Raw genomic sequence first — 27,712 nt, 5'->3', positions numbered from 1 at the left:
TGTACATCACCACCACGCCCAACACACATATGCATAAACATAAAAATATTTACTAAAGAAGACCTACAAAATATTCAGCAAGTTTATAGAAACAAACAACTTGTACTATCATTGTCAGGGAAATGAAAAACCAAACCTCATAGGATATTATCTCAATCTTGTTAGAATTGTATTATCAAATGAAACCGAAGCGTCAGAGGACAAAGACAAAAAGAGCACCACTGGAGACTGTTTTTTCTAAATGCACATGTAGAAGATAATAGCCATGTAGAAGATAATATAAGGGTCCCTCAAAAAATTAATGGTAGAACTATTCTGTTATCAAGCTACCCAACTACCAAGTTAACAGTCCAAGGATATGAAATTAACATGTCAAAAAGATAACTTCATATTCATGTTCACAGCAGCACGCTTTACAGTGACCATGACATGGAATCAAAGTGTGCCGGTCTGTAGATGGATGAGGAGAAAGTGGTATGCATGTGTAGATGAAACATCATTCAGATTTTTAAAAGATAGAAGAAATTCTACAACTGCACAGAAGAAGCTTGAGGACAAATAAGCCAGGCCCAGAGGGACAAGAGGCTGGTAATCTCAAAGGTAAAAATTCGGCTTACAGAACTAGTGCTTGGAAATGTAGTTCTTGGGGGCTGGGTGGTAGGAATGTTGGTCAAATAATACAAAATTCTATATAAAGAGTAGAATGTATTCAAGAGATATAGTGTACCATGTAGTTGCCATCATTAGAAATAGTGTACTAACTGCTCATAGAGTGCATAAATATTTTCACACAAGAATGATTGTTTGAAATAATATACAGGTTAATGACTTGGTCTGGCCATTACAAAATATGTACATATTTCAAAGTATATGACAAACACACACACACATATATAAATTTCTATTTAGTTATAATAAATTGAAGTAATCAATAATATATCAATCTAGAAAACTTTAACAAAATGCATACTTTTTCTAGAAGGCTCATCACGTCCAAACAAAACCAAAGCTTACCAGAATTTTAATTGGCTTGACTACTTTTCTTGTAATGATACCAGGGGCTCTCAAGCGGATGGCTTCCAGAACACACCATTTAATTAGAAGGAGCTTCTTCAAGTCATCATCAGACACTTTAATCTTATCTTTCCCTGTAAAGAGAATTGTTTAAAGATTAAAGGAAAGATGCGCTAGAGAGAGCAGAAGGTGATTTTGAGCAAGCTCATCAACGCAGGATAAGCTCACCAAGGAAAGTGCTGCTGGGATGTATTGATTCTGTCTCCTTCCTGTGCCAGAATGGACTGGCACCTAACCCTTGCTGTAACAGTCCTGTGGCTACAAAATGGCTAAGATGGTACCTGTCTGGAAAGCGGTTCCGTTTTTCCTCATCTCATTCTTCCTTGTCAAAACCCCCATTGCATTTAACGAAATAGCGGTAAAAGATTGGCAGCACAAGGGGAAAATACAGCAGGCCAGTAAAGTAAAGGTTTCCAAAAAGTGCTGGACATCCTTAGCCATTGAGGGATGCAAATCAACACTGCCTTAAGTGGCTGGAAGATGGCTCAATTGGTAAAGACTTGCCATTTAAGCATGGGGAACTGAGTTTGAATCCCCGGCACCTATGGAAAAAGCTAGGTGGGGCTGAATGTCAGCATTAAGAAGGTAGAGAGGAGATCCCTGGGCTTATAGGCCAACCAGTCTAGCAGAATCAGTAAATTTCAGGGTCACTGAAACACCTGTCTTAAAAAATAAGGTAGAAAAGCTTTGTAGAAGACATCTACCATTGACTACTACCAACCACAAGCTGATGTAGGGTGTTCCAGGGATCTGATGCCCTCTTTTAGACATCAGAGTCACTGCATGTACACGGTGCACATATATACATGTAGATAAAAGCACTCATATATTAAAAATAATGTTTTTAAGTTCTGGAGATCATTACATTGCAAAATAAACCCAACTGTGGAAGATAAGTATCACCGTGTTCTCATAGGCACTCACATATACCCATATACATACATACATATGCAAACATATATCCATATACATACAAACATACACACATGCATACACACATACACTTAAAAAGTACTTTAGGATGGCATTTCATTCTAGTAAGAATGGCTATCAGACAAACAAATGAAAATAAATGTTTGCATGTATGTAGAGTAAGCAGAGCCTGTCTACATTGCTAGTGGGAGATGAAATAGGTGCAGCCTCTACAGAGATCAGTATGGGATGTCCTGATGAAACTAAAACAGAACTACCAAGTGATGCAGCTATTCATCTCCTGGGGATGGTCCCAAAGGACTCTAAGCCGCACACACAGAGATACTTACATATCCCTGTTTACTGTTGCTCTGGTCTCAACAGTCAAGATAACAGAAACAGCCTAGACATCCATCAGCAGATAAAGGGATAAAGAAAATGTGGTACATACACACAGTGGAATTATATTCAGGTGGAAAGAGGAATGAAAATGGATACAATGTGAGATCACTGGACCTTGTTGCTCATGAAGATGGCATGGGTTTGTTTCCCAGATCTTACCACAACCAGTGACTTCAGTTCCGGGCAGATTCAACACCTTCTTCTGGCACCAGGCAAGCACAGAGAGCACATACATGCATGCAGGCAAACACATGTACACATAAAATAAAAATAAATAAGTCTTTTTTAAGTGCTGGAGATCATTACATTACACAAAACAAGACTGAGAAAGAAATAAATGGTCTGTTTTCTCTTAAGCACAGAATCTATATTGAAATGTATGTATTACACATACATAGGATATGATTGTAGTACGGAACTAGGAGAGGGAAGAAAGAGTCTCGGGGAGAACAAGAGAGTGTTATGGAATATATATTTATAGGGAAGAGTCAGTTACAGGAGGTCAGATGGATAAAGGCAACAAGGAGGTGAATAAGAACATAGTACAGATTTTAGAAAGATGACCTAATGATTCTATGGATTGGAAAACTTAAAGGAAATGGACAACTTTCTGGATAAATATCACTTACCAAAATTAAATCAAGACCAGATAAGCAAATTAAATAGACCTATAACTGCTAAAGGAATAGAAACAGTCATCAAAAGTATCCCAACCAAAAAAGCCCAAGCCCAGATGGTTTGAGCTCAGAATTCTGCAAGATTTTCAAAGAAGAACTAATATCAATACTCCTCAAATATTCCACACAATATAAATAGAAGGAACAGTGTTAAATCCTTTTTATGAAACTATAATTACCTTGATACCCAAACCACATAAAGACATTATTAAGAAAGAGAATTATAGACCAATCTCAATCATGAACATTGATGCAAAAATACTAAATAAAATGCTGGCAAATTGAATCCAAGAACACATCAGAACCACCACCCACCATGATCAAGTCGGCTTCATACCAGAGATGCAGGGATAGTTTAACATACGAAAATCTGTCAATGTAATCCACCATATAAACAAACAGAAAAATAAAAACTACATGATCATCTCATTAGATGCTAAAAAAGCTTTCAGCAAAACACAACAACCCCTCGTGATAAAGGTCTTGGAGAGAGCAGGGATACAAGGAACATACCTAAACACAATAAAGGCAATATACAGCAAGCCAACAGCCAACATCAAACTAAATGAAGAGAAACTCCCAGCCATTCCACTGAAATCAGGAACAAGACGAGGGTGTCCACTCTCTCCATATCTACTCAATATAAATCTTGAGGTCCTAGCTAGAGCAATAAGACAACAAAAGGAGATCAAAGGGATACAAATTAGAAAAGAAGAAGTCAAACTCTCACTATTTGCTGATTATATGATAGTTTATATAAGCGACCCCCAAAATTCTACCAAGGAACCTCTACAACTCATAAACACTTTCAGTAATGTAGCAGGATAAGATTAACTAAAACAAATACAAAAACAAAAAACAAAAAGAGTAGCCCTCCTTCACAGATGATAAATGGGCTAAGAAAGAAATCAGAGAAACATTATCCTTCGCAATAGCCACAAATAGCATAAAATATCTTGGAGTAACTCTAACCAAACAAGTGGAAGACCTCTATGACAAGAACTTTAAATCTTTGAAGAAAGAAATTGAAGAAGACACCAGAAAATAGAAAGATCTCCTATGCTCTTGGGCAGGCAGAATTAACATAGTAAAAATGGCAATCTTACCAAAAGCAATCTACAGATTCAATGCCATGTTCATCAAAATCCCAGCAAAATTATTCACAGACCTTGAAAGAACAGTACTCAACTTCACACAGAAAAGTAAAAATCCCAGGATAGCCAAACACAATCCCCGACTTCAAACTGTACTACAAAGCTATAGTACTAAAACCAGCCTGGTATTGGCATAAAAACAGACTGGAGGACCAATGGAACCGAACTGAAAACCCGGAAATTAATCCACAAACATTCAAACACCTGATTTTTGACAAAGAAGCAAAAAATAACAAATGGAAAAAAGAAAGCAATCTAACAAATGGTGCTGGCATAACTGGATATCAACATGTAGAAAAATGAAAATAGATCCATATCTATCACCATGGACAAAACTCAAGTCCAAATGGATCAAAGACCTCAACATAAAGCTAGCCAAACTGAACCTCATAGAGAAGAAAGTACATTTGAATGCATTGGCACAGGAGACCACTTCCTAAATACAATCCCAGTGACACAGACACCGAGAGAAACAATTAATAAATGGGACCTCCTGAAACCGACAAGTTTCTTAAAGCAAAAAACATGGTCAACAAGACAAAACAGCAGCTTACAGAATGGGAAATAATCTTCACCAACCCCACATCAGACAGAGGACAGATCTCCAAAATTACAAAGAACTCAAGAAATAGGTTATCAAAAGAACAAATAATCCAATAAAAAATGGAGTACAGACCTAAACAGAGAACTCTCAACAGAGGAATCTAAAATGGCTGAAAGACACTTAAGCAAATGCTCAACACCTTTAGCCATCAGAGAAATACAAGTCAAAACAACTCTGAAATTCCATCTTATACCTGTAAGTACGGCCAAGATCAAAAACACTGATGACAACTTATGCTGGAGAAGTTATGGGGTAAAGGGAACACTCCTGCATTGCTGGTGGGAGTGCAAGCTCGTACAGCCCCTTTGGATGTAAGTGTGGCAATTTCTCAGAAAATTAGGAAACAACCTTCCTCAAGACCCAGTAATACCACTATTGGGTATATATCCAAAGGATGCTCAATTATGCCACAAGGACATGTGCTCAACTATGTTCATAGCATAACATAGTTTGTTTGTCATAGCCAGAACCTGGAAATAACCTAAATGCCCCTCAACCAAAAAATGGATAAGGAAAATGTGATACATTTACACAGTGGAGTACTACACAGCAGAAAAAAATAATGATATCTTGAATTTTGTAGGCAAATGGATGGAGCTAGAAAACATCATTTTGAGTGAGGTAACCCAGACCCAGAAAGACAAATATCATATATACTCACTCACTCATAAGTGGCTCTTAGACATAACCAAAGAAAACCAGCTCACAAATCACAATCCCAGAGAACCTAGACAACAATGAGGACCCTACATACATGGATCCAATCTACATGGAAAGTAGAAAAAGACAAGATCTCCTGAGTAAATTGGGAGCATGGGGACCTTGGGAGAGGATTGAAGGGAAGGGGAGAAGCAGGGAAGAAAGCAGAGAAAAATGTACAGCTCAATAAAATCAATTAAAAAATGAAAAAAAACCAAAGTATATATAGAGATATTTGAGTATGAAAACATCACAATGAAACTCATTTCTTTGTATGTTAACAAAGTTAATTTTAAAAGACACACACAGACACACAGAAACACTCACAAACACACACAGGCACACACACAGATACTCATACACAGACACACAAAGAGACACACACACAGAGATATTAAAAGTGGTCTGGCCTTCCTTCCTGACAGTTATTGTTTGTTTTTGTTCTTTTGGTTTGACAAATGGAGACCAGGTCTGGCCTTGAACTCAATCTTAATCCTTCTGATACCTTTGACTGAAGGCATTCACCATCATGCCCAGCTCTTTTACTTTTCTATTTAGTTATTTTTTATAGAATCCAAAGACAGGGACAGTGGGGTAAGGGGGGGGGGCTTCTCTGGAATGAAGAGCATGCCCTCTGAACACAGACACACCAGACTTTCCGGAGATGAATAGATGTTGATACCTAAAAAAGGAGTGGAGGTCAATCTTTACGCAATCTTCAGTGTGGCCATGGAATTTCAGTCAGATTATACAACTTAATGATGAACAATTCAAGGAAAAATGCATTTTGAAAATTCCTCAGAATAGCACTGTTTTCAATCTGGTCTCGACATCATTTAGTAAGTCACTGTGACCAATGCACCAAGTTCATCCCTGTGTCTTCTTCCATCTCTGTCTCCCCACAGGACCAGAGACAATGAGCCAGCAGACCATGGACGAATCCTAAGGATTCCTGAGCTAAAAGAAGACTTTACTGCATTAAGTGGGTCCTCTTGTTTATCTGCACTGGTCACCACAGCTGACAAAGATCAGTGCATCAGGACCTGGGGCACAGCCATTTAACCGCACTGCTCAGGAGAGAAGCAGGTGGATGTCTGAGAGTTTGAGGCCAACCTGGTCTACAGTTCCAAGCCAGGTGGGGCTTCAAAGGGAGAGTCAAATAAAAAAATCAAAATAAATAAAATGAAAATAATAAATCTATCAAAAGTAAAATCAGTTGCCATCAGTGATTATAAGAGGCTCCTTTCCCTCAGAGGTGTCAGGTTATGAGTGCACGTTTATGTGTCTGTGTGTGTGTCTCTCTATATCTGTGTGTATGTTTGTGTGTCTCTGTATGTGTGTGTCTGTGTGTGTGTACATGCATGCACCTGCTTCTCTGTACACACATGTGGTGGCCAGACATCGACACTGGGCAGTTCCTCTCCTGTTCTCCACTGTATTTTCTGAGTCTGTCACTACACCTGGAGCTTAGAATTCTGACTAGACTGGCTTGGCCAGAGGGTCCTCTGTATCTGTCTATCTCCACTGCAACCCCAGGAGTGGCATGTGTGCTCATGCCTGGCTTTTCATGGTGCTGGGGAGCTCACTTGGCCACCATAATTGTGAGGCACTTTACCCACTGAGCCATCTCCCCAGCCCTATTATGTCTTGAACACTTCCCTAAGTCCCAGCTTGTTCTCACTCCCTTGGCTCTGCTAAAGAGTCTAAAAGGCTTCTCAGAGCACAATGGCCAACACTGAGACTCTTTCTTCCTCCACTACAATCGCCCCTGTTGTTTTGCCATGACCGAAAATGGTTGGAATCTGCCAAGTTGCTAGAACTTTCGATGAGTCATTCCTGCTGCCTCTGACTGACACTGTGACAGAATTCAGAATTTACACTTGGTTTTTTGGCTCCTCAAACTTTGGTGAACCACTGAGTGACAGGGGAGAGAGGAGTGTCTTTTATCCATACTCGAACTGACGTTAGTGAGGTGATGCTGGGAGGACAGGGGAAAGTTATCCAAGAAATCAACTCTGGATCACAAGACTAGAACTCTGAGTCCTCAACCCACACCTCAACTTCTGGGGGAGTTTAACTTCTTGATTGAATCAACCACGTTTGTGAAAGGCAACGTCCCTAAAATTGCTTCTGGAGTTTTTGAATACACCCATGTGTTGGGAGGGTCACACACACCAGCTCTAAGGGGCAAGACATCCCACTGCTGGCTCCATTCACTTCCCTCTATCTGGCTACTCCTCTGCATTGGTGATAACAAGCTTCATAATAACTAAGTGATGGTAAGCTAAGTGTTTCTCTGAACTCTGCATTATTAGGACAAATCACTGTGGCTTGAGGAGGGTTGTGGAAACCCCCAATTTGCAGCTAAGATGGACATAGTTTGAATGACCTGGGGCCTACTACTTTCTGTGGTTATTTAAAGCGAGGGCTCTAATGTGGGGTTTAGCCCTGAACTTTCAAGGTCTCCACTAAGATCCGGGAGCTAGTACAGAAACTGGATTAAGTTCTACAGCATCCAGTTGGTATCTGAAGAGAAGTATAAAATGCCTCAGTGTAGAAAGATAATGCCATTACTTTCTCTTTGGCAAATACAGCCTACATACCCCTTTTATTGCCCCTCACATGGAATCTTGGAGACTGTGTGACCTTTGCACATTACCCTGTTCACCTGACTCAGCTGGCATACCTAATACAAAGGAGGAGCAGTGACTGTACCTGCCTTAGAGAGTTGCTGTCAGGGCTGGAGAGGCAAATGTGTGTAAATCTCTCAAAGTCCTAGCTGTCAAATGCCATTGACTCAGCAAGTGGCACCCTCATTATGAGTCCCTCTGCCCTTTGTAGCTGTTTGAAAGGCTGGCTCCCACGCACCCTTCAGGTCACAGGTGAAACATCCCCTGACAGAGCCTCTCCCGAACCATCCCAGTTCTCCCCCAATTCACTGCCATGCCATTATATCTTCATGGGTTTGATACAGGAATTAATCCAGCTTATAATATTACCATAGGATTCCCCAAATGTAATAACATTTCATTTCTTTCTGAATCTCATTTATTTAATAATACCCACTGATGTGTGATTATGATCTAACACAGTGTCTCGTACATGGGAAACAGTCTGTATGTTATTACTGATGGGATAAATGAATGAATAAATAGGCTGATTCTAAAACAGTAGATGAGAAGATTGATAGCCGGGCGGTGGTGGCGCATGCCTTTAATCCCAGCACTCGGGAGGCAGAGGCAGGCGGATCTCTGTGAGTTCGAGACCAGCCTGGTCTACAAGAGCTAGTTCCAGGACAGGCACCAAAGCTACAGAGAAACCCTATCTCGAAAAACCAAAAAAAAATAAAATAAAAAAAAAGAGAGAAGATCGATTTTTAAAAGCTGTGCGTGCAGACAATGGGAAAGGTTTAGAGACAATTCTGAGGAAGAATGGGGAAAATGTTTAAGTTAATTAGAATTTAGTGCAAACCTTGCATGTACTGGACCCAGGAACTGACAGTTCTGGGACGCCCCCAGTGCTGTTACGCTGCAGGTCTGCGGGCCATACTCTAATCACAAACACAGTGACGAATTCAAAGAAAAGGAAGGGATCTGTGAATACCCTGCCTTACACGTACACGGTCCTGGGTTCGATTCCCAGTGCAGCAAGTCAGTTAATAAACAAACAAATGACTCTCTTGTGTTTTATTCATTAAATATTCTCATTTGAAAACTGCTCTTATTGCTATAGTAATTTTGAAATTTTCTCTTCTATTTAAACACAAAAGTAAATAAATTTAGAGAGTGAAAATGATGACTTAAATCAGAGTTAGGTCAGAAGTCCAAGTACATGTACTGACACCAACCATCACTCACCTGGCTTTGATTTCTGTCCGTGTATAAGAAAGGACTTTTAGTTCTCGTGCTGAGCCATGAATCTAGGTCATAACTCATCAACCCTGATAACTTTTAATCCAGAAATTCCATCCACTTCAAGATTACATGTGTTGGGGGTTGAGTGTGTGTCAGGCAACACACACAGAGGTCAAGGTAACTCAGGAAGAGTTGGTTCCCTCCTTACACCATGTGGGTCCTGGGCATAGACCCAGGTCTTTAGGCTTCGTGGTAGGTACAGTTATCCTCTGAGTCATATCACCAGGCTTTAGTTTTGTAATTTTTATAACTACGAAGTTGTCAGCTCCCTCTGAGCATTGGCACATCAGAGACCACTGGCCAAGCTTTCTATCTATCTATCTATCTATCTATCTATCTATCTATCTATCTATCTATCTATCGTCCATCCCTATATTATTTATATACCTACCAACCTATTATGTTTATCTAGCTATCTACCTATCATCCATCTATCTACCTGTTGTTTATCTATCTACTTACCTACTATCTATCTATTTATCTATCATCTAATCTCTATCTACCTAACTACCTATATGTTATATTTATCTATCTACCTAGCTATCTATCATCTGTCTGCCGATGTATGGTGTGAGAAGTCCTTCTGTATATGTGTTCCTTTTATTGGTTAGTGAATAAGGAAACTGAGCATATAGCAGGGCAGAACAGAGCTAGGTGGGAAAAAATAAACTGAATTCTGGGAGAAAGATGCCATGGAGCCACAAGACAAGAAAGACACAAGCTGCCAGCTGGAACCTTGCTGGTAGGCCACAAGCCTTGTGGTAAATATAAAATAATAGAAACGGGTTAATTTAAGAGATAAGAGTGAGCTAGAAATATGCATAAGCCAATAGGCCAAGAAGTGTTGTAATTAATACAGTTTCTGTGTGATTATTTTGGTTCTGGGCAGCCAGGAACAAACAAGCGGCCTTCATAAAACAGATTGGCATCCAAATGGTGTAGGAAGTCTTTCTGTATATGCATTGCGTTTATTGGTTAACAAATAAAGAAGCTGCTTTCAGTCAATGGTTTAACAGAATATAGCCAGGCTGGAAGATATATACAGAGAGTAGGCAGAGTCCAAGAGATGCCATATATCTGCCACCTGGAACAGATGAGCTGGAACCCTGCTGGTAAGTCATGAGCCTCATGGTAAAATATAAAATAAAGGAAATGGGTTAATACTAGATATAAGAGCTATCTAGCAATAGGCTTAAGTGATTGACCAAGGAGTGATTTAAATAATATAGTTTCTGAGTGACTATTTTGTGTCTGGGCAACTGGGAACAAACAAGCAGCCTTCCTATCTATCTATCTATCTATCTATCTATCTATCTATCTATCTAACTAACTAACTATCATCTGTCCATCTACCTATCTACGTATCTACTTACCTACCTATCATCTATCTCTATTGACCTCACGTTTCTTTCTTATCTCACAGATAAGACTGTGGTTCAGCAAAAATGACAACAGGCCAAACACAGCTCACTGCTTTATTTTTATAAATATTTGCCTTCCAATAAAAATATCAACACTCATCTGTGGTTGGCTTTGCCCTTCAATGGCAGATAATAGGAGGCCACAGAAATTTTATGGTTCATAAAATCTAAAATACATAAAATATGGAAAGCACATATGACTGCCCACAGGCAAGGAGAGAATGAGCTATTATTAGGTTTGCCCATGAGGGCCAATTTTTATTCCGGGTCCTGTAGTTTACAAGTATGATAAATTCTGTGTGGTCTTCACTGCCCTTATCACTTCTATGTTCAGGTCAAGTGTGCGATGCCTAATGTACTATTTTAATCTCAGCAACCCATGGAAAATACAGGACCAGGGAAGAAACACGCTTCTTTAGAGTACGGTTGCTGTCACGCTTTTGCTCACATACTCAGAGAGCACATGCACAGATGTGGTAAGATGCACAGATGGTAAGCAGAAGCACAGACTCGGTTTCTACATGTATTCTTTTTTGAAAGAGATCTAAGAAAACACTGCAGTTGAGTCTCTCCCCTCCCCCCTCTTCCCTCCTCCCTCACACAGTAGCCTTTCCCCAGCTTTATCAGAGTGCTCCCCACTCAGCCACCCTGATTTTTTCAATCTGCTCCATTATCCCTCTGGTGAAGCCATCTCCTGGGTACCAAACAGAAAGGGCAATTTGGTAACACATGGCATCTAAGGGAAAACCCCTAGGGATTCAGGTCAGACACTGGAAAGAAAGCCTGATAGCAGATGTCTGCCCTTTTGTCTACAAGCCAGCCTGGCTGAAGAACCATCCATCTATTCCCATGTATGTCTTATTCCTGTGAGGCGTGTGCCACAGCAACCCGTATGAACTGAGAAATAATAAAGATACATAATTTCTGTTATAAATAAATTGGATTGTTTGATAACGTTGGTAATATGGGCGAGTTTGGAGGAGTATATGATAGGCCAGCCATTTTTTGATAACTGAAGAGACCAAATACCTGCAACTTCTGCTGAGTATTTTATATAGAAGAAGAAAAGAAAACACAGGTAAATAGTTAAATATGGTATGGTAAGTGATCTACACCAACCTGAAAGGGTGTGTGGAAAACTAAACTAAAATGTGCAGAGAGAATAAGAACACAAGGGAGGAAGGAAGAGAAGTCAGGCAGGAGGGAGGGAAGGAAAGCCTTCTTAGGGTGTATACTAAGGCCTGTTGTACAAACCATTCGATGCATGAGGAGTGGTCAAAAGGAAAAGGTCTGGGCCTACTGGGGTTTGCATTACAAAGGTGGCAGCTGGCAACAAGGCATCAGGAGAAGGGGGTGTCCCATTGTCCCTGGAATCCTGATTCCTGGGTCTCAGTGTCTGCTCTCTGCCCTTTCTGTATGGGGCTGCCTCACTGCACACCACCTAGATCATGGTTGTCCCAAGTATCATCTTTAAGTGTTAGTTGACCTTATCAAAATGTTAAAACTATGAGGCATGGGAAGGCAATGTTATACTGTGTCCGGAAACAGCCTACAGTGGAAAGTCTTGTCTGCCCTTCGGGCTCCCAGCTATGAGGCTATCAGTCACGAGCTATGAGGCTAACGCTCACCCAGAAGCTTATGGCTACAGCACAATGAAAGGAGGGATGTGGAACGTTTGGTGATCAGTACTAGAAGTCAGAGATCTGAAACAGGCTTCAAACCAGATTCCTCTTGATCTTAAAACTGTGGGAGACCTAATGAGTTAGGACCCTCCATAAACAGACATTACAGTTAAGTTAGCCAGGTCCTCCAATTCAGATCCTATTACTGACTTCTCCAAATGACTGGTCTCCCCCTATAATAACTATTTAGAGAAATTATTTTTGAACAAATTCACCAATCATCCCTTTCTCTTGTTTTTTTTTTTTCCTTTGCTGTTTTAGTTCCCTATTTCCATAGCATACAGATAATAAATATTTTTCTACTAGACCAAAGGTAGGGAGTGACAACATTTGGGGTTAATGCTTCAAATAAGATAGGAAGAATTCCAAAGGGAACCACTCTGGTAATTTATCTTCATTGTCAACCTGAAAGAAATCACCTAGAAGACACACCACTGGGCAGACTGTGACAGCATTTCCCAGAGGAGTAACTGAGGAGGAAAGACATGCCCTGAATGTGGGTGGCACTGGTGAAGGAGGTCCTTCTGTATTTGTGTGTTGCTTTCATTGGTTGAATAAAGAGACTGCCTTGGCCTTTTGATAGGGCTGCCCTTAGATGGGCGGAGTAGACAGAACAGAATGCTGGGAAGAAGGGAAGTGTGGCAGACGCCATGATTCCCCGACCCGAGACGGATGTAGGTTAGAATCTTGCCATTAAGCCATAGTCACATGGTGAGTCACACATTTAATAGAAATGGGTTAATTAAGATGTGAGAGTTAGTCCATAAGAGGCTAGAGCTAATGAGCCAGGCAGCAATTTAATTAATATAATTTCCGTGTGGTTATTTCGTGGGTTAAGCTAGCCAGGCGGCAGGATGCAGCCCGCTCCTCATTACAACATGGTACCATTTGTGGACTGGAATTACAGACCAAATAAAAACGGGAAAATAAGTAAGCCAGCTGAGCACCTATATTCAACCCTCTCTGCCCCTGACTGCAGAGCCCTGTGCAGACATGCAACCAGACACTGTGCATTTCTGCCTGTGACTGCAGACATACAACCAGACACTGTGCACTTCCACCCGTGACTGCAGACATACAACCAGACACTGCACTTCCAACCGTGACTGCAGACATACAACCAGACACTGTGCACTTCCACCCGTGACTGCAGACATACAACCAGACACTGCACTTCCAACCGTGACTGCAGACATACAACCAGACACTGTGCACTTCCACCCGTGACTGCAGACATGCGACCAGACACTGTCATTTCCAACCGTGACTGCAGACATGCGACCAGACACTGTGCACTTCCACCCGTGACTGCAGACATGCGACCAGACACTGTGCATTTCCACCCGTGACTGCAGACATGCGACCAGACACTGTGCATTTCCACCCGTGACTGCAGACATGCGACCAGACACTGTGCATTTCCAACCGTGACTGCAGACATGCGACCAGACACTGTGCACTTCCACCCGTGACTGCAGACATGCAACCAGCCACTGTCATTTCTGCCTGTGACTACAGACATGCGACCAGACACTGCACTTCCAACCGTGACTGCAGACATGCGACCAGACACTGTGCACTTCCACCCGTGACTGCAGACATGCGACCAGACACTGTGCACTTCCACCCATGACTGCAGACATACAACCAGACACTGTGCACTTCCACCCGTGACTGCAGACATACAACCAGACACTGTGCACTTCCACCCGTGACTGCAGACATGCGACCAGACACTGTGCACTTCCACCCGTGACTGCAGACATGCGACCAGCCCCTGAGCACTGCTGCCACCATGATTTTCCTGAGTGATGGGCAGATCCCTTCAAACCTCACCCAGGACAAACCTTCCTCCCTTAAGTTGCTTTTGGCTAATATTTTGTCACATTAATGAGAAAAAAATAACATATCTCTTTGTTCTAACCTCTCCCTGTTCTAACACATGCATACTTCTGACCTGGGATGTTTGAACTTAAGCATGGTGAAGTTTCTGACCTCTTTTAGAGTATTTTCTAAAAAAGTTTTTAATTTTAATTATTACTATTAGACTAATTGCACTGTAGAAACATTTTATATCACATTACAGAATACAGAACTGAATGAAAGCTTGCTTCTAGTGGAAATAGCTAAAACTATGATGGAAAACAAGTGTTTTAATCATGTATTTTTAGTTTCTGAAATCACAGTGTGATGTGGGAAAATAAAGTAGCATTCTTCGACAAGACAAAAGAACATTTTCAAACATCTTTCTGATAAAAGACCGTTTTGTCAAAGCTGTGAGAAATGGCTCTGCAGCCGTTCTGTCGGGATTTCAGCGCTCATCTGTGGTGTGCTGTTCCAGTCCCGTGGCTCTAAATTTAGAAAGCTCCACTTGGGAGAATTCCAAGGTAATCACCAGGAGAGCCGGAGCCCCGCAGAGACCGAGACCACTACAGAGAGAGGCCAGGAAAGGAGCAGAAGGGGTCGCAGGTAAAATTTAGAAACTGCCTGTTTAACGCTTGGCATAAATGCAATAAAATCAAACCTTAGGATATTTGAAAATAAATAAAAGAAATGATGACTCTTGTATTCAGAAAGAGAGAGAGAGAGAGAGAGAGAGAGAGAGAGAGAGAGAGAGAGAGAGAGAGAGAGAGAGAGAGAGACTTTTGGCTGGCAGTGGTGGTGCATGCCTTTAATGCTAACACTCAGGAGGCCAAGGCAGGCAGATCTCTGTGAGTTTCAAGGGCAGCGTGGACTACAGAGCTAGTTCACGACAGTCAGGTACACAGGGAAATCCTTTCTCAAAACAAATGGAAAAAAAGAAGGAAGGAATGAAGGAATTTTTAATGTATCACATTTAATTTCTAGATAAAAGTCATAATTACACAGAGATGATATACTATTTTTGTTCAGTATAAATGAGAGATTTAGATGCTGTTATTTCAGGTACTGACTTACATTAAAACATGCTACATATCTGCCGAGATCAGACTGAACCCTGCCCAAACTTTTGCCATGTTTTGTAAAATATTCATTTTTCAGACTATGTCTTACCTCAAGAAATTCTATTTTACAAGCAGACTTTCCCCCAGTTTTGACATGAAGGATAACCACCCCTGGATGGGCACGTGAAGAAGGTCGTCTACCTGGCAGGTGGCTCATCTGTCCGTTGGTTCCTTCACCTGGACTGGGTTCTGTCGGCTCTGCAGTTGAATACAACCATGCAGGTTCACTTCCAGCCTGTGACTTACAGTGTGGCCTGACTCACAAGTGCAACTACTTCCCAATGGAAGCTCATGTTCTCTCTTAGAAATACAAACTCTGTTACATTTCCAACAGCTTCCTAGCTCCTCAAAACTTCAGAAATCGATTGAATTCTGTGGTGGCCTTTTAGCCCTTAATAGCCATTATGTGACCTACACATAGAAGATAGATAGATAGATAGATAGATAGATAGATAGATAGATAGATAGATAGATAGATAGAGATAGATAATAGAGGTACAGCTATAGATGATATAGATATTATGTGGCATGTAATGTGTGATCAGAGAATTAATATTAGCAATTAAGACTACAATAAAAGTGAATCTTGGTCACCTAGCCCAAGGCTACCAAGGGAAAAGGGAAGTCTGGAAAATTGCTGCCATGGAAATTGGCATTGCCTGTAATTAGTCAATGATTGAGAGAAGACGCAAACATGATCCCATACTTCTGACATTGCACACTCAAACATACCTGTGTTATATGTAGCTCAAACCGATGCTGGAGGAGCTAGAGCAATGTTAATGACTGATTGGCTACCTAACATCACAGATATGTTAGCTTCTTCATTGAGTCTTCATGGATACCTCCCAATACTCCAGTCTCAGACAAATTAATGTGCCCAACCAACTGTGCGAGACGGGCTTTTCTGCCAAAGATGGTTGGTCTTCTATAGCCCTCTTCCACCTATTGAAACCCTCATACATGTGCTTGTTTGACTAAACCCCGACGACAGACATCCCTGAAACTTCACTCTCTCTTATACCTTTCCCCTTTGTGTTGATCACAAATTAGCCAATCCCATCAGACTGTGAGGTCAAGGTCCCAACAATGCAGTGGACCATGGGCCCCACCCTGCATTAGAATAAACTCACTGAATTGAGTTCCCCATCCAGGTGTGTTTGCTCTCCCAAGTTGGATAATTGTGCATCATTTTGAAAAAGTAATGACTGTCTTGCCCAGTGACTTTGGCATTGCTTGTACATCTGTATTGCAACATCATAAATATTCTAATATTCTTTTCCAACACAGGGAGACATGTTGACAGCTTCACAGCAGCCTTTACGGCAAACAAGAAGCCACACTCGTGCTAATATCCCACATTGCTTTCCAAAGGAGGGCAGGGAATAAAAATGACAAAAATCACAGCCTAAAAGGATCTTGGACACATGAGCACAAGACAATTTATCAGGATATAAATAACTATAATACAAGTCTCAGAGCAGAGGATTCAGGCATCAATGGAATTCATCTCCTCTCGCCTGTGGCTGGAATTTATATAAGCCTAGAAGGGTGGGTAGGAGTCACCCAACCAGAAGGAAAAATAACAAATTCTAAAATAAGTCATGAAACTATAATTTCTTAGACTTAAGAAGGAATGAGTCAACTAGAACAGCAAAGGATTTCAAAGATAACTCCACTGTTTTTTCATATCTTAAGCCCCTTTCCTCATACAAATAGATATACATACATATGTAATAAACACAAAGAATGAATGTTTCTTTAGTCAAATATTAGGTAGCTAAAGAGACATCAGCAGTCTTGGAGGACATTAAGGATGAGGGGGTTACCTTATAATCAGCTCTAGACACCACCTCCTGTTACCATGGTAACAGGAGAAATGGAAGCATCACATTTCCCCTTCTTAAAATTTAAAGTATCATATAAAAAGGTGGGCTTTGATGGAGCCTATTGAAGAAAATCTAATTCCTACTGGTCAAAAAAAGGGCCTGAATGGAGATATGCTATTCTGATGGATCTCAAAGACACTTTAAATATCATTGTCCTTTCCCTTAAGCTCACCCAGCAGCACCTGTCAATCACCTAGCCAGGAGATCATGTCATATAGATAGATAGATAGATAGATAGATAGATAGATAGATAGATAGATAGATAGATAGATAGATGATAGATAGATAGATAGATAGATAGATAGATAGATAGATAGATAGATAGATATTTGCTTGAAGACAAGCCACTGGAATGGGAGGAATAATTATCCCCTCAAGGAAAACAAAGTAAACTTATGCCCACCAGAAACCCTCTCAAGGCAGTTGCTTCCAAATCTTTACTGTTAACTGTGCAAAATAATAACTTTCCCTCTGACTTCTTTCTCTCTGCTTTTCACATACTGGCCTGAGTCTGAAGCACACTTCCCTTGACACTGAGCTGTCGCAATCTTGCTCTGAACACCTCACAACATCTGCAGCTGCCTGCAGAGCTCCATTGCTGGCCCCAGCCCAGAAGGCAGGACATGCTTTCTTCCTCTTACCCATGTTCCTCCTCCAGGCTGTTGCCATGGCTTCTATAACACTTGCCTGCTGCTTCTCTCAAACTCTAATAAAATGGCCCTCAAATCTTTCTGATTTAGTTTTTAAACTCCCTTTATGGGTTCCACAAAAGGGAACCCTGATTCTCCCATTGTTGATTGAGGTTTGCTGTCCCGTCCCCCACCCCTGCACCAGTCCCACAGCCTTTCAGTCCCAAAGAAGCACACAGAGGTCTACATTAATCATAAATTGGTTGGCTTATTTGCTCAGGCTTCTTATTAACTAATTCTTACATCTTACATTAATCCATAATTCTTGTCTGTGTTAGCCATGTGGCTTGGTACCTTTCCTCAGTGAGGCATCCTCATCTTTCTTCCTCTGTGTCTGGGTGATGACTGCAGACTGACTCTTTCCTCTTCACAGAGTTCTCCTGTTCTCATCACCCTGCCTCTACTTACTGCCTGGTCACACCATCTACACTTCCTGCCTGGCTACTGGCCAATCAGTATTTTAATAAAATACAAGTGGCAGGGTATAAACCATTTTCCACGGCATCCCGTGACACTGAAACAGCATTCTGTAAGAAACTAACCAATAACTCTGGAGAAAGAATCCATGTTTTGGCAAGAGGAAAATGGCAGACAGTGATTAAGTCATTCATGTGTATATATACGTGTGTGTGTGTGTGTGTGTGTGTGTGTGTATGTATATCGGTTTTTCAAGACAGGGTTTCTCTGTGTAACAGTCCTAGCTGTCTTAGAACTAGCTCTTGTAGACCAGGTTGGCCTCACACACAGAAATCTGCCTGCCTCTGTCTTCCAAGTGCTGGAATTAAAGGTCCCGAGTGCTGGGATTAAATGTGTGTGCCACCACCACCTGGCCATTTATTTTTAAGACACAATTCAAAGAGCCAGAATCAGAAAGTAGGCTTTAAAGTGAGGTTGGATAGCGAGCTATTTCCCCGCTCCAGGCTCTCTGTATTCTAAGACAGGCATGACTGCACTGCCAAGAGCATGCAGAAGGAAGAAGAGAAGCACATAACAGATTCCCTGTAAAGTTAGAGCGCCCACTCGCCCACTCCTACACAGACCACAGGGTCCTCCTTTACCTCTGAAATCCTGGGTGCTCACTTCTGCTGACTCCCCTGCACAGGTGCTAACATTCCATATGCACAGGCCAGCTTGTTTAAGATCAGTGAAGCTGAGCTGTGTGAATAAAGGTCAGTGCTCATGAAGAAGAGTGGCTGACGGCAAAACCAAGTGACAACACTGTTTGATTGGAAGCGTCACCCCAGCTGCTAACATCCTTATATCCAGAGAGTCTGGAATGTTTGGGTCCAGGTGTCGGCCTAGCCCCTTGGCACCCCTATATCCTAGGAGTCTGGGATGTTTTGGTCCAGGCGTCAGCCTAGCCCCCTGGCACCCCTATATCCAAAAAGGCTGCGATGTTTGGTTGAATGTTTCACTCTAGTCTCTGGCATCCTTTATGAAATGTCTGAGTGGAACTTTTCATTTCAGCCCCCCCACCCCAGTTGCCACAGTCCAGACTCCACCTCTGAAAAAGCCCACCAAATGGTCACCCCTCCCTAGGGAGGGTCAAGACCATTCCCACAGGCTCTTTAAACTGCCCCTCCCCCCAGAGAACAAACATGTGGTCTTTCTGGTTCTCCTTCCCCCCCCTCCGTGTTTTCCCGGAGGGCAACCCAGGAGCACTGCCACCCATTAAACCTGGGTTTTTTCTAATTTGGTTTGATTTGGTCTGATTGGGATTATTGCATTGACAAAGAGGTTTGTTGGGCCCAAAAAAAAAATTACAAGAACCTTTGACACGCAGGACCTGGAGCAGATTGGAAGAAGGGCAAAATTGAAAAAAAGACCTGGAGCCGCCAGAGTCAGACATGCTGAAACTTTGCTGGTAAGCCACTGCCATGTGGCGCTACACAGATTAATAGAAATGGGTTAAATTAAGATGTAAGAGCCAATAAGAAGTTAGAGTTAATGGGCCAAGAAGTGTTTTAATTAATTTAATTTCTGTGTGATTATTTTAGGTCTAAGCTAGCTGGACGGCTGGAAACAAACAAGCGGCCCTCTCCTCCAACAAATAATCTTCAGACAATTTATCTTGATTATATTCTTTCATCTCCCCAAACCCCTACAGATCTTCTCCACATCGCTCCCCACCTAACTTGATGGTTTTTTCTCTCTTTAATTTTTCGTTGACAAAAGATAGACAACTAATTCCCATGTCTCACCATGCTTTCTGTGTATGTTGTGTGTTCTGGTTATCCTGACTTTATGATCAGTTTTCATCTGTTATTGGGTTCTGGCTTTAGTAATTTATATTTCTAATAATTTAGTTATTATTACTAAATTATTATTATCATTGCTATCATAGCTATTTTTGTATGTTTTAAGTTATTTGGATAATTTTAAGAAAGTCATTGTAATCATCATCATGATTAATTAAATGTACAGTAATTTGAAAACGTGAAGTAATTTGACATTTTCATGATACTAAACCTTGCCATCCAGGAACATAGCATGTTCCCTTCTTTTTAAAGTGTACGTTTATGAAATATTACTATTTCCTCTATATAGGTCCATCCCAACCTCAGTTTGTTTGTTTTGGTGTGTGCATCTGCTTGCTGTGCATATGTGTTTGTGTGTGTGTGTGTGTGTGTGGTGTACACAAACCTGTGCAGGTGCACACATATGTATATAAGAACCCATGGAGGCCAGAGGAGACTCTACAGTGCCCTGCTCTATCACCCTCTGCCTTGTTCCCTTGAGATTAGAACACATCCTGAAACCCCAATGATCCTCCTGTCTCCGCCTCCCACACAGCCACAGGCACAACCACCCCAAGCTTTTCATGTGGGTTCAAGGAATTTGAAATCAGGCTCTCTACCTGTGCAGCAAGCGCTATTACTCGCTGAGACATTCCACCCCCTAGCCCATTGCTCTATGCACCGAAAACAATAAGGAGAGGTGAAGAATGCGAGGGGAGGCCTACGCAGCCCCTTCAGGTATTTCCATTGGCTCCGAGGCACTGGGGCTGAAAAGACAGCAGGAGCCTGGTAGGCCACATCTCCAACCCCCTCCCACCCTGCGGCCACCAGCCTTTCCACTCATCGTCCTCATTTCTGAGTTTTCAGTGCTGCTTCTAAGACTTCGAGAGGTCGGCACGGTACCTAATGTCCAGGAATTTGTGATTAAGTGTGTTATCGCGGGTGCAGGCTCCTTCTGGAGGAGTACAAGCAATAGCCTTTTGGAAGCTGACTCGGCTCAGCTGCTTCATTCTGACACTTGGGATGCAGAAGATGAAGGGGACAGTGAGGACGATGGTAAGGGAGAGACAGCAAGGACTACGGCATTGCTAGAACAGATAAATTACAGCTGACGGGGGACAGGGAGGGCCAAAAGACTGACCCTCTGCCCTTTACTTCACCCATGCATGCACACATAAAAACAACACATAGTCCATTCTGTCATTTCAGACGAGCTCAGCAATGCTATGCTAAATCAGCGGCTTCTGTTCTTCTGAGAAAAACTCTATCTCCTGTTAATTTTTACAAGTAGTACTTCCCACATTAATGGGGTCACTTTCGATTGCTATGTTTGTAAGAAGACAAAGGGGAGCCTGCTTCAAAATTGGGATGTCTTCTCCTTCTGTAGAAAAAGAATGAAGAGCATGCTCCAGTCTATAGTAAACAGAAGTGAGAAAATATGGGGTAAGTAAGACATAAAATAAACCTCGATCTAAACATAACCCGTACACCTCAGCATTTCATTTACAGAAAGAAAACAAAGATTATCCCAAAGCATCAATAACTCCCCTTCAGAACCCACTGAAAAGGGTGTGCTTGAATGAGAAGGGGCGAGAATTAATCAAGCCGGGGAAGAGCGTGGCATGGGAGTGAGACATGGACGATGATTAAACTGAGAGGCTGTGGGGTGGAACCTCCCTCCTGGCTCATAACTGTGACAGGGCTGGCAATAAGCTATGGCTATCAGAGGAATCACTGTGTGCTGGAGCCAGGAGATGGAGGGGTCACTTCACAGACGTAGGCCATCATAAGGACCAAGTCCCGCATTTCACACAGGAAACAATGAGTATTAGAAACAGCTTCTGCGGACTGTCTTCTCAGCCCTTCGTCATACATGGATGTCTGCATGGCTAAGGTATCAGGTGGAGTCCACAGGCTGTATGTTGCCAATGGCACTAACTTAGCCTTAGGGCTTGGGGAGGAGGATAAAATTATAGATTTTGGCTGGAAAAGAAGAGATTTGGGGTAGGTCAGATGAAACCTCTTGATTTTGTAAATAGTTAGATACAGTTTCCAAGGCTGGTGACTGAGAAATACTGTTGCAATATGCTTCCGTGTAGTTTACTGCATCCTAGGTCCGAGGCAGCTCACAAAGGCCAGGCTAACAAAGGAACATGAGTCTCGTGAAATATTCCTGGAATAATATGCATTAGTCTTAGCCTCTAACCCCTCACGTTAGATTCACGTTATCAGATTTCAAGTGGAAGTGGAGAAGTTTTTTAATAAAATAACTATTCTGTGTCATAACTCCATTGGAGTTATGGCTCTGTTACTCGGTCCCTTGCTTCATTATTTCGGAGAATTTGTCCCATAAAAGGCAACAAAGATCCATTCCAGTCATAACTCTGGTTATTAGCCATAGAGCCCGGGCTAGCTGGGGATGAGTGATGAATAAGATTACTAGGTCAGCTGAGATGACATGATGGAATCTTTAAAGAATCCTGTCTTGGGCTGGCAAGAGGGGACAGAGAGCACATCCAAGTGGGCAGAAGCTGTGAGTTAGCCACGAGCACAAATAACGGCAGTCTGTGAGGCCCGAACTTGGAGCTACTGCAGATAGCACAATGCAATGAGATGGGACTGGGGAGCTAATGAAGCCAGTGAGGGCAGTGCCATGCTCACCATGCATGCCACCCTGGGCTTCGTTTCGATCTTGCTAGTAGGCAGGCTTGTTTATGCTTACTAGCAAAGTCAAGGTCATTCTGTATTTGCACCTGGACACCCTACAGTGTCAGTATGTTCCATCAGGATTGGTGTTCTATCCAAACACAGCAGTGCCCAAAACAAAAACAAAGCAAACATAAAAATATTATAGGCTGTGGGTACGATTTTTCATTTTCAAAGTCACAAATTCGTGACTAACAGGATGAAAATGCACAGCTCAACTTCTGACTCTATCCAAGAGACCCTTTTTAAAGATTTACTTTCAGACTTATGTCTGTGTATAGGTATGTGCACATGAATGCAGGTACCCTAAGCATCCAGAAGAGGGCACTGCATGCCCTGTAGTGGAAATTACAGGAGTTTGTGAAACGCCTGATATGGCCCTGGGAATGGTACCCTCAACTTCTGTAAGGGCATAGAGGACTCTTAACCACTGAGCCACCTCTCTCTGCCAATGAATGGGCATTTTTGCTTACACATTTTCTGATTTATACTTGAAAGAATCAATCCTATCTAGGTGAATCCACTTCCTTGTAAATCAAAAGGGGGAAAAGCTCGACGTAATGAGTTGTTCCTGGTAATATATACATATATACAAGTACATACATACATTCAATAACAATTGATGGGAAAGAAGGCCAGGAATTTGGATGAGAGTAAGAAGGGAAATAAGAAAGGGTCTGGAGAGAGGAAAAGAAAGGGGGAAATATTGTAATTAAATTATAATCTCAAAATTAAAAAAGAGGTAAATTTTATAGTTTGCATAGTAAGATTATAGATAGGAAAAAAAAGGTACTGTGGATGCCACCCTATGTTAGAAAATAAATAAATAAATAAATAAAATGTCGTTAAAATAAAACATAAAAAAGTATGTAGGAAAAACAAAGCAGGAACTTTCATCTGCTTGTTCTGATGAGCAAATTCCCAGTGAGCAGCCCCTGAAGGAGGAAAGAAAACTGCCTATAATACGGTGGACACAGAACCTAAATTTTAGAGGCAGGAGTGGACACACGGGATGAACAGAGTGCACACACTAGATAAACAGAGTGCACACACGGGATGAACAGAGTGCACACAGTAGATAAACAGAGTGCACACACGGGATGAACAGAGTGCACACACGGGATGAACAGAGTGCACACACTAGATAAACAGAGTGCACACACGGGATGAACAGAGTGCACACACTAGATGAACAGAGTGCACACACTAGATAAACAGAGTGCACACACGGGATGAACAGAGTGCACACACGGGATGAACAGAGTGCACACACTAGATAAACAGAGTGCACACACGGGATGAACAGAGTGCACACACGGGATGAACAGAGTGCACACACTAGATAAACAGAGTGCACACACGGGATGAACAGAGTGCACACACGGGATGAACAGAGTGCACACACGGGATGAACAGAGTGCACACACGGGATGAACAGAGTGCACACACTAGATAAACAGAGTGCACACACGGGATGAACAGAGTTCACACACGGGATTAACAGAGTGCACACACGGGAAGAACAGAGTGCACACACGGGATGAACAGAGTGCACACACGGGATGAACAGAGGGCACACACTAGATAAACAGAGTGCACACACGGGATGAACAGAGTGCACACACGGGATGAACAGAGTGCACACATGGGATGAACAGAGTGCACACACGGGATGAACAGAGTGCACACACTAGATAAACAGAGTGCACACACGGGATGAACAGAGTGCACACACGGGATGAACAGAGTGCACACACAGGATGAACAGAGTGCACACACTAGATAAACAGAGTGCACACACGGGATGAACAGAGTGCACACACTACGGGATGAACAGAGTGCACACACGGGATGAACAGAGTGCACACACGGGATGAACAGAGTGCACACACGGGATGAACAGAGTACACACACGGGATGAACAGAGTGCACACACTAGATAAACAGAGTGCACACACGGGATGAACAGAGTGCACACACTAGATAAACAGAGTGCACACACGGGATGAACAGAATGCACACACGGGATGAACAGAGTGCACACACGGGATGAACAGAGTGCACACACGGGATGAACAGAGTGCACACACGGGATGAACAGAGTGCACACACGGGATGAACAGAGTGCACACACGGGATGAACAGAGTGCACACAGGGGATGAACAGAGTGCACACACGGGATGAACAGAGTGCACACACTAGATAAACAGAGTGCACACACGGGATGAACAGAGTGCACACACTAGATAAACAGAGTGCACACACGGGATGAACAGAGTGCACACACTAGATAAACAGAGTGCACACACGGGATGAACAGAATGCACACACGGGATGAACAGAGTGCACACACGGGATGAACAGAGTGCACACAGGGGATGAACAGAGTGCACACACGGGATGAACAGAGTGCACACACTAGATAAACAGGGTGCACACAGGGGATGAACAGTGTGCACTCACACGGATGAACAGAGTGCACACACTAGATAAACAGAGTGCACACACGGGATGAACAGAGTGCACACACTAGATAAACAGAGTGCACACACGGGATGAACAGAGTTCACACACGGGATTAACAGAGTGCACACACGGGATGAACAGAGTGCACACACGGGATGAACAGAGTGCACACACTAGATAAACAGAGTGCACACACGGGATGAACAGAGTTCACACACGGGATTAACAGAGTGCACACACGGGATGAACAGAGTGCACACACGGGATGAACAGAGTGCACACACGGGATGAACAGAGTGCACACACTAGATAAACAGAGTGCACACATGGGATGAACAGAGTGCACACACGGGATGAACAGAGTGCACACACGGGATGAACAGAGTGCACACACGGGATGAACAGAGTGCACACACTAGATGAACAGAGTGCACACACGGGATGAACAGAGTGCACACACGGGATGAACAGAGTGCACACACAGGATGAACAGAGTGCACACACTAGATAAACAGAGTGCACACACGGGATGAACAGAGTGCACACACTACGGGATGAACAGAGTGCACACACGGGATGAACAGAGTGCACACACGGGATGAACAGAGTGCACACACGGGATGAACAGAGTACACACACGGGATGAACAGAGTGCACACACTAGATAAACAGAGTGCACACACGGGATGAACAGAGTGCACACACTAGATAAACAGAGTGCACACACGGGATGAACAGAATGCACACACGGGATGAACAGAGTGCACACACGGGATGAACAGAGTGCACACACGGGATGAACAGAGTGCACACACGGGATGAACAGAGTGCACACACGGGATGAACAGAGTGCACACAGGGGATGAACAGAGTGCACACACGGGATGAACAGAGTGCACACACTAGATAAACAGAGTGCACACACGGGATGAACAGAGTGCACACACTAGATAAACAGAGTGCACACACGGGATGAACAGAGTGCACACACTACGGGATGAACAGAGTGCACACACGGGATGAACAGAGTGCACACACGGGATGAACAGAGTGCACACACGGGATGAACAGAGTACACACACGGGATGAACAGAGTGCACACACTAGATAAACAGAGTGCACACACGGGATGAACAGAGTGCACACACTAGATAAACAGAGTGCACACACGGGATGAACAGAATGCACACACGGGATGAACAGAGTGCACACACGGGATGAACAGAGTGCACACACGGGATGAACAGAGTGCACACACGGGATGAACAGAGTGCACACACGGGATGAACAGAGTGCACACACGGGATGAACAGAGTGCACACAGGGGATGAACAGAGTGCACACACGGGATGAACAGAGTGCACACACTAGATAAACAGAGTGCACACACGGGATGAACAGAGTGCACACACTAGATAAACAGAGTGCACACACGGGATGAACAGAGTGCACACACTAGATAAACAGAGTGCACACACGGGATGAACAGAATGCACACACGGGATGAACAGAGTGCACACACGGGATGAACAGAGTGCACACAGGGGATGAACAGAGTGCACACACGGGATGAACAGAGTGCACACACTAGATAAACAGGGTGCACACAGGGGATGAACAGTGTGCACTCACACGGATGAACAGAGTGCACACACTAGATAAACAGAGTGCACACACGGGATGAACAGAGTGCACACACTAGATAAACAGAGTGCACACACGGGATGAACAGAGTTCACACACGGGATTAACAGAGTGCACACACGGGATGAACAGAGTGCACACACGGGATGAACAGAGTGCACACACTAGATAAACAGAGTGCACACACGGGATGAACAGAGTTCACACACGGGATTAACAGAGTGCACACACGGGATGAACAGAGTGCACACACGGGATGAACAGAGTGCACACACGGGATGAACAGAGGGCACACACTAGATAAACAGAGTGCACACACGGGATGAACAGAGTGCACACACGGGATGAACAGAGTGCACACACGGGATGAACAGAGTGCACACACGGGATGAACAGAGTGCACACACTAGATAAACAGAGTGCACACACGGGATGAACAGAGTGCACACACGGGATGAACAGAGTGCACACACAGGATGAACAGAGTGCACACACTAGATAAACAGAGTGCACACACGGGATGAACAGAGTGCACACACTACGGGATGAACAGAGTG

The 27,712-nt window shown here is 42.9% G+C and overlaps 1 protein-coding gene across 2 annotated transcripts in view; it reads right to left on the bottom strand.

The window, feature by feature from the left end:
- The window catches only part of Cyp39a1 (cytochrome P450 family 39 subfamily A member 1), a 95,047-nt gene that overhangs the window by 27,710 nt on the left and 39,625 nt on the right, over window positions 1-27,712 (bottom strand). For both annotated transcript variants that reach the window (XM_075980677.1, XM_075980678.1), the window contains one exon: window positions 1,015-1,148. In XM_075980677.1, the coding sequence (XP_075836792.1) occupies window positions 1,015-1,148 (134 nt within the window). The remainder of the gene's footprint in view (window positions 1-1,014; window positions 1,149-27,712) is intronic.

The sequence above is a fragment of the Microtus pennsylvanicus genome, chromosome 7 (genome assembly GCF_037038515.1).
Source record: "Microtus pennsylvanicus isolate mMicPen1 chromosome 7, mMicPen1.hap1, whole genome shotgun sequence".
Lineage (NCBI taxonomy): Eukaryota > Metazoa > Chordata > Mammalia > Rodentia > Cricetidae > Microtus > Microtus pennsylvanicus.
This window is presented reverse-complemented; position numbering and strand designations above follow the sequence as displayed.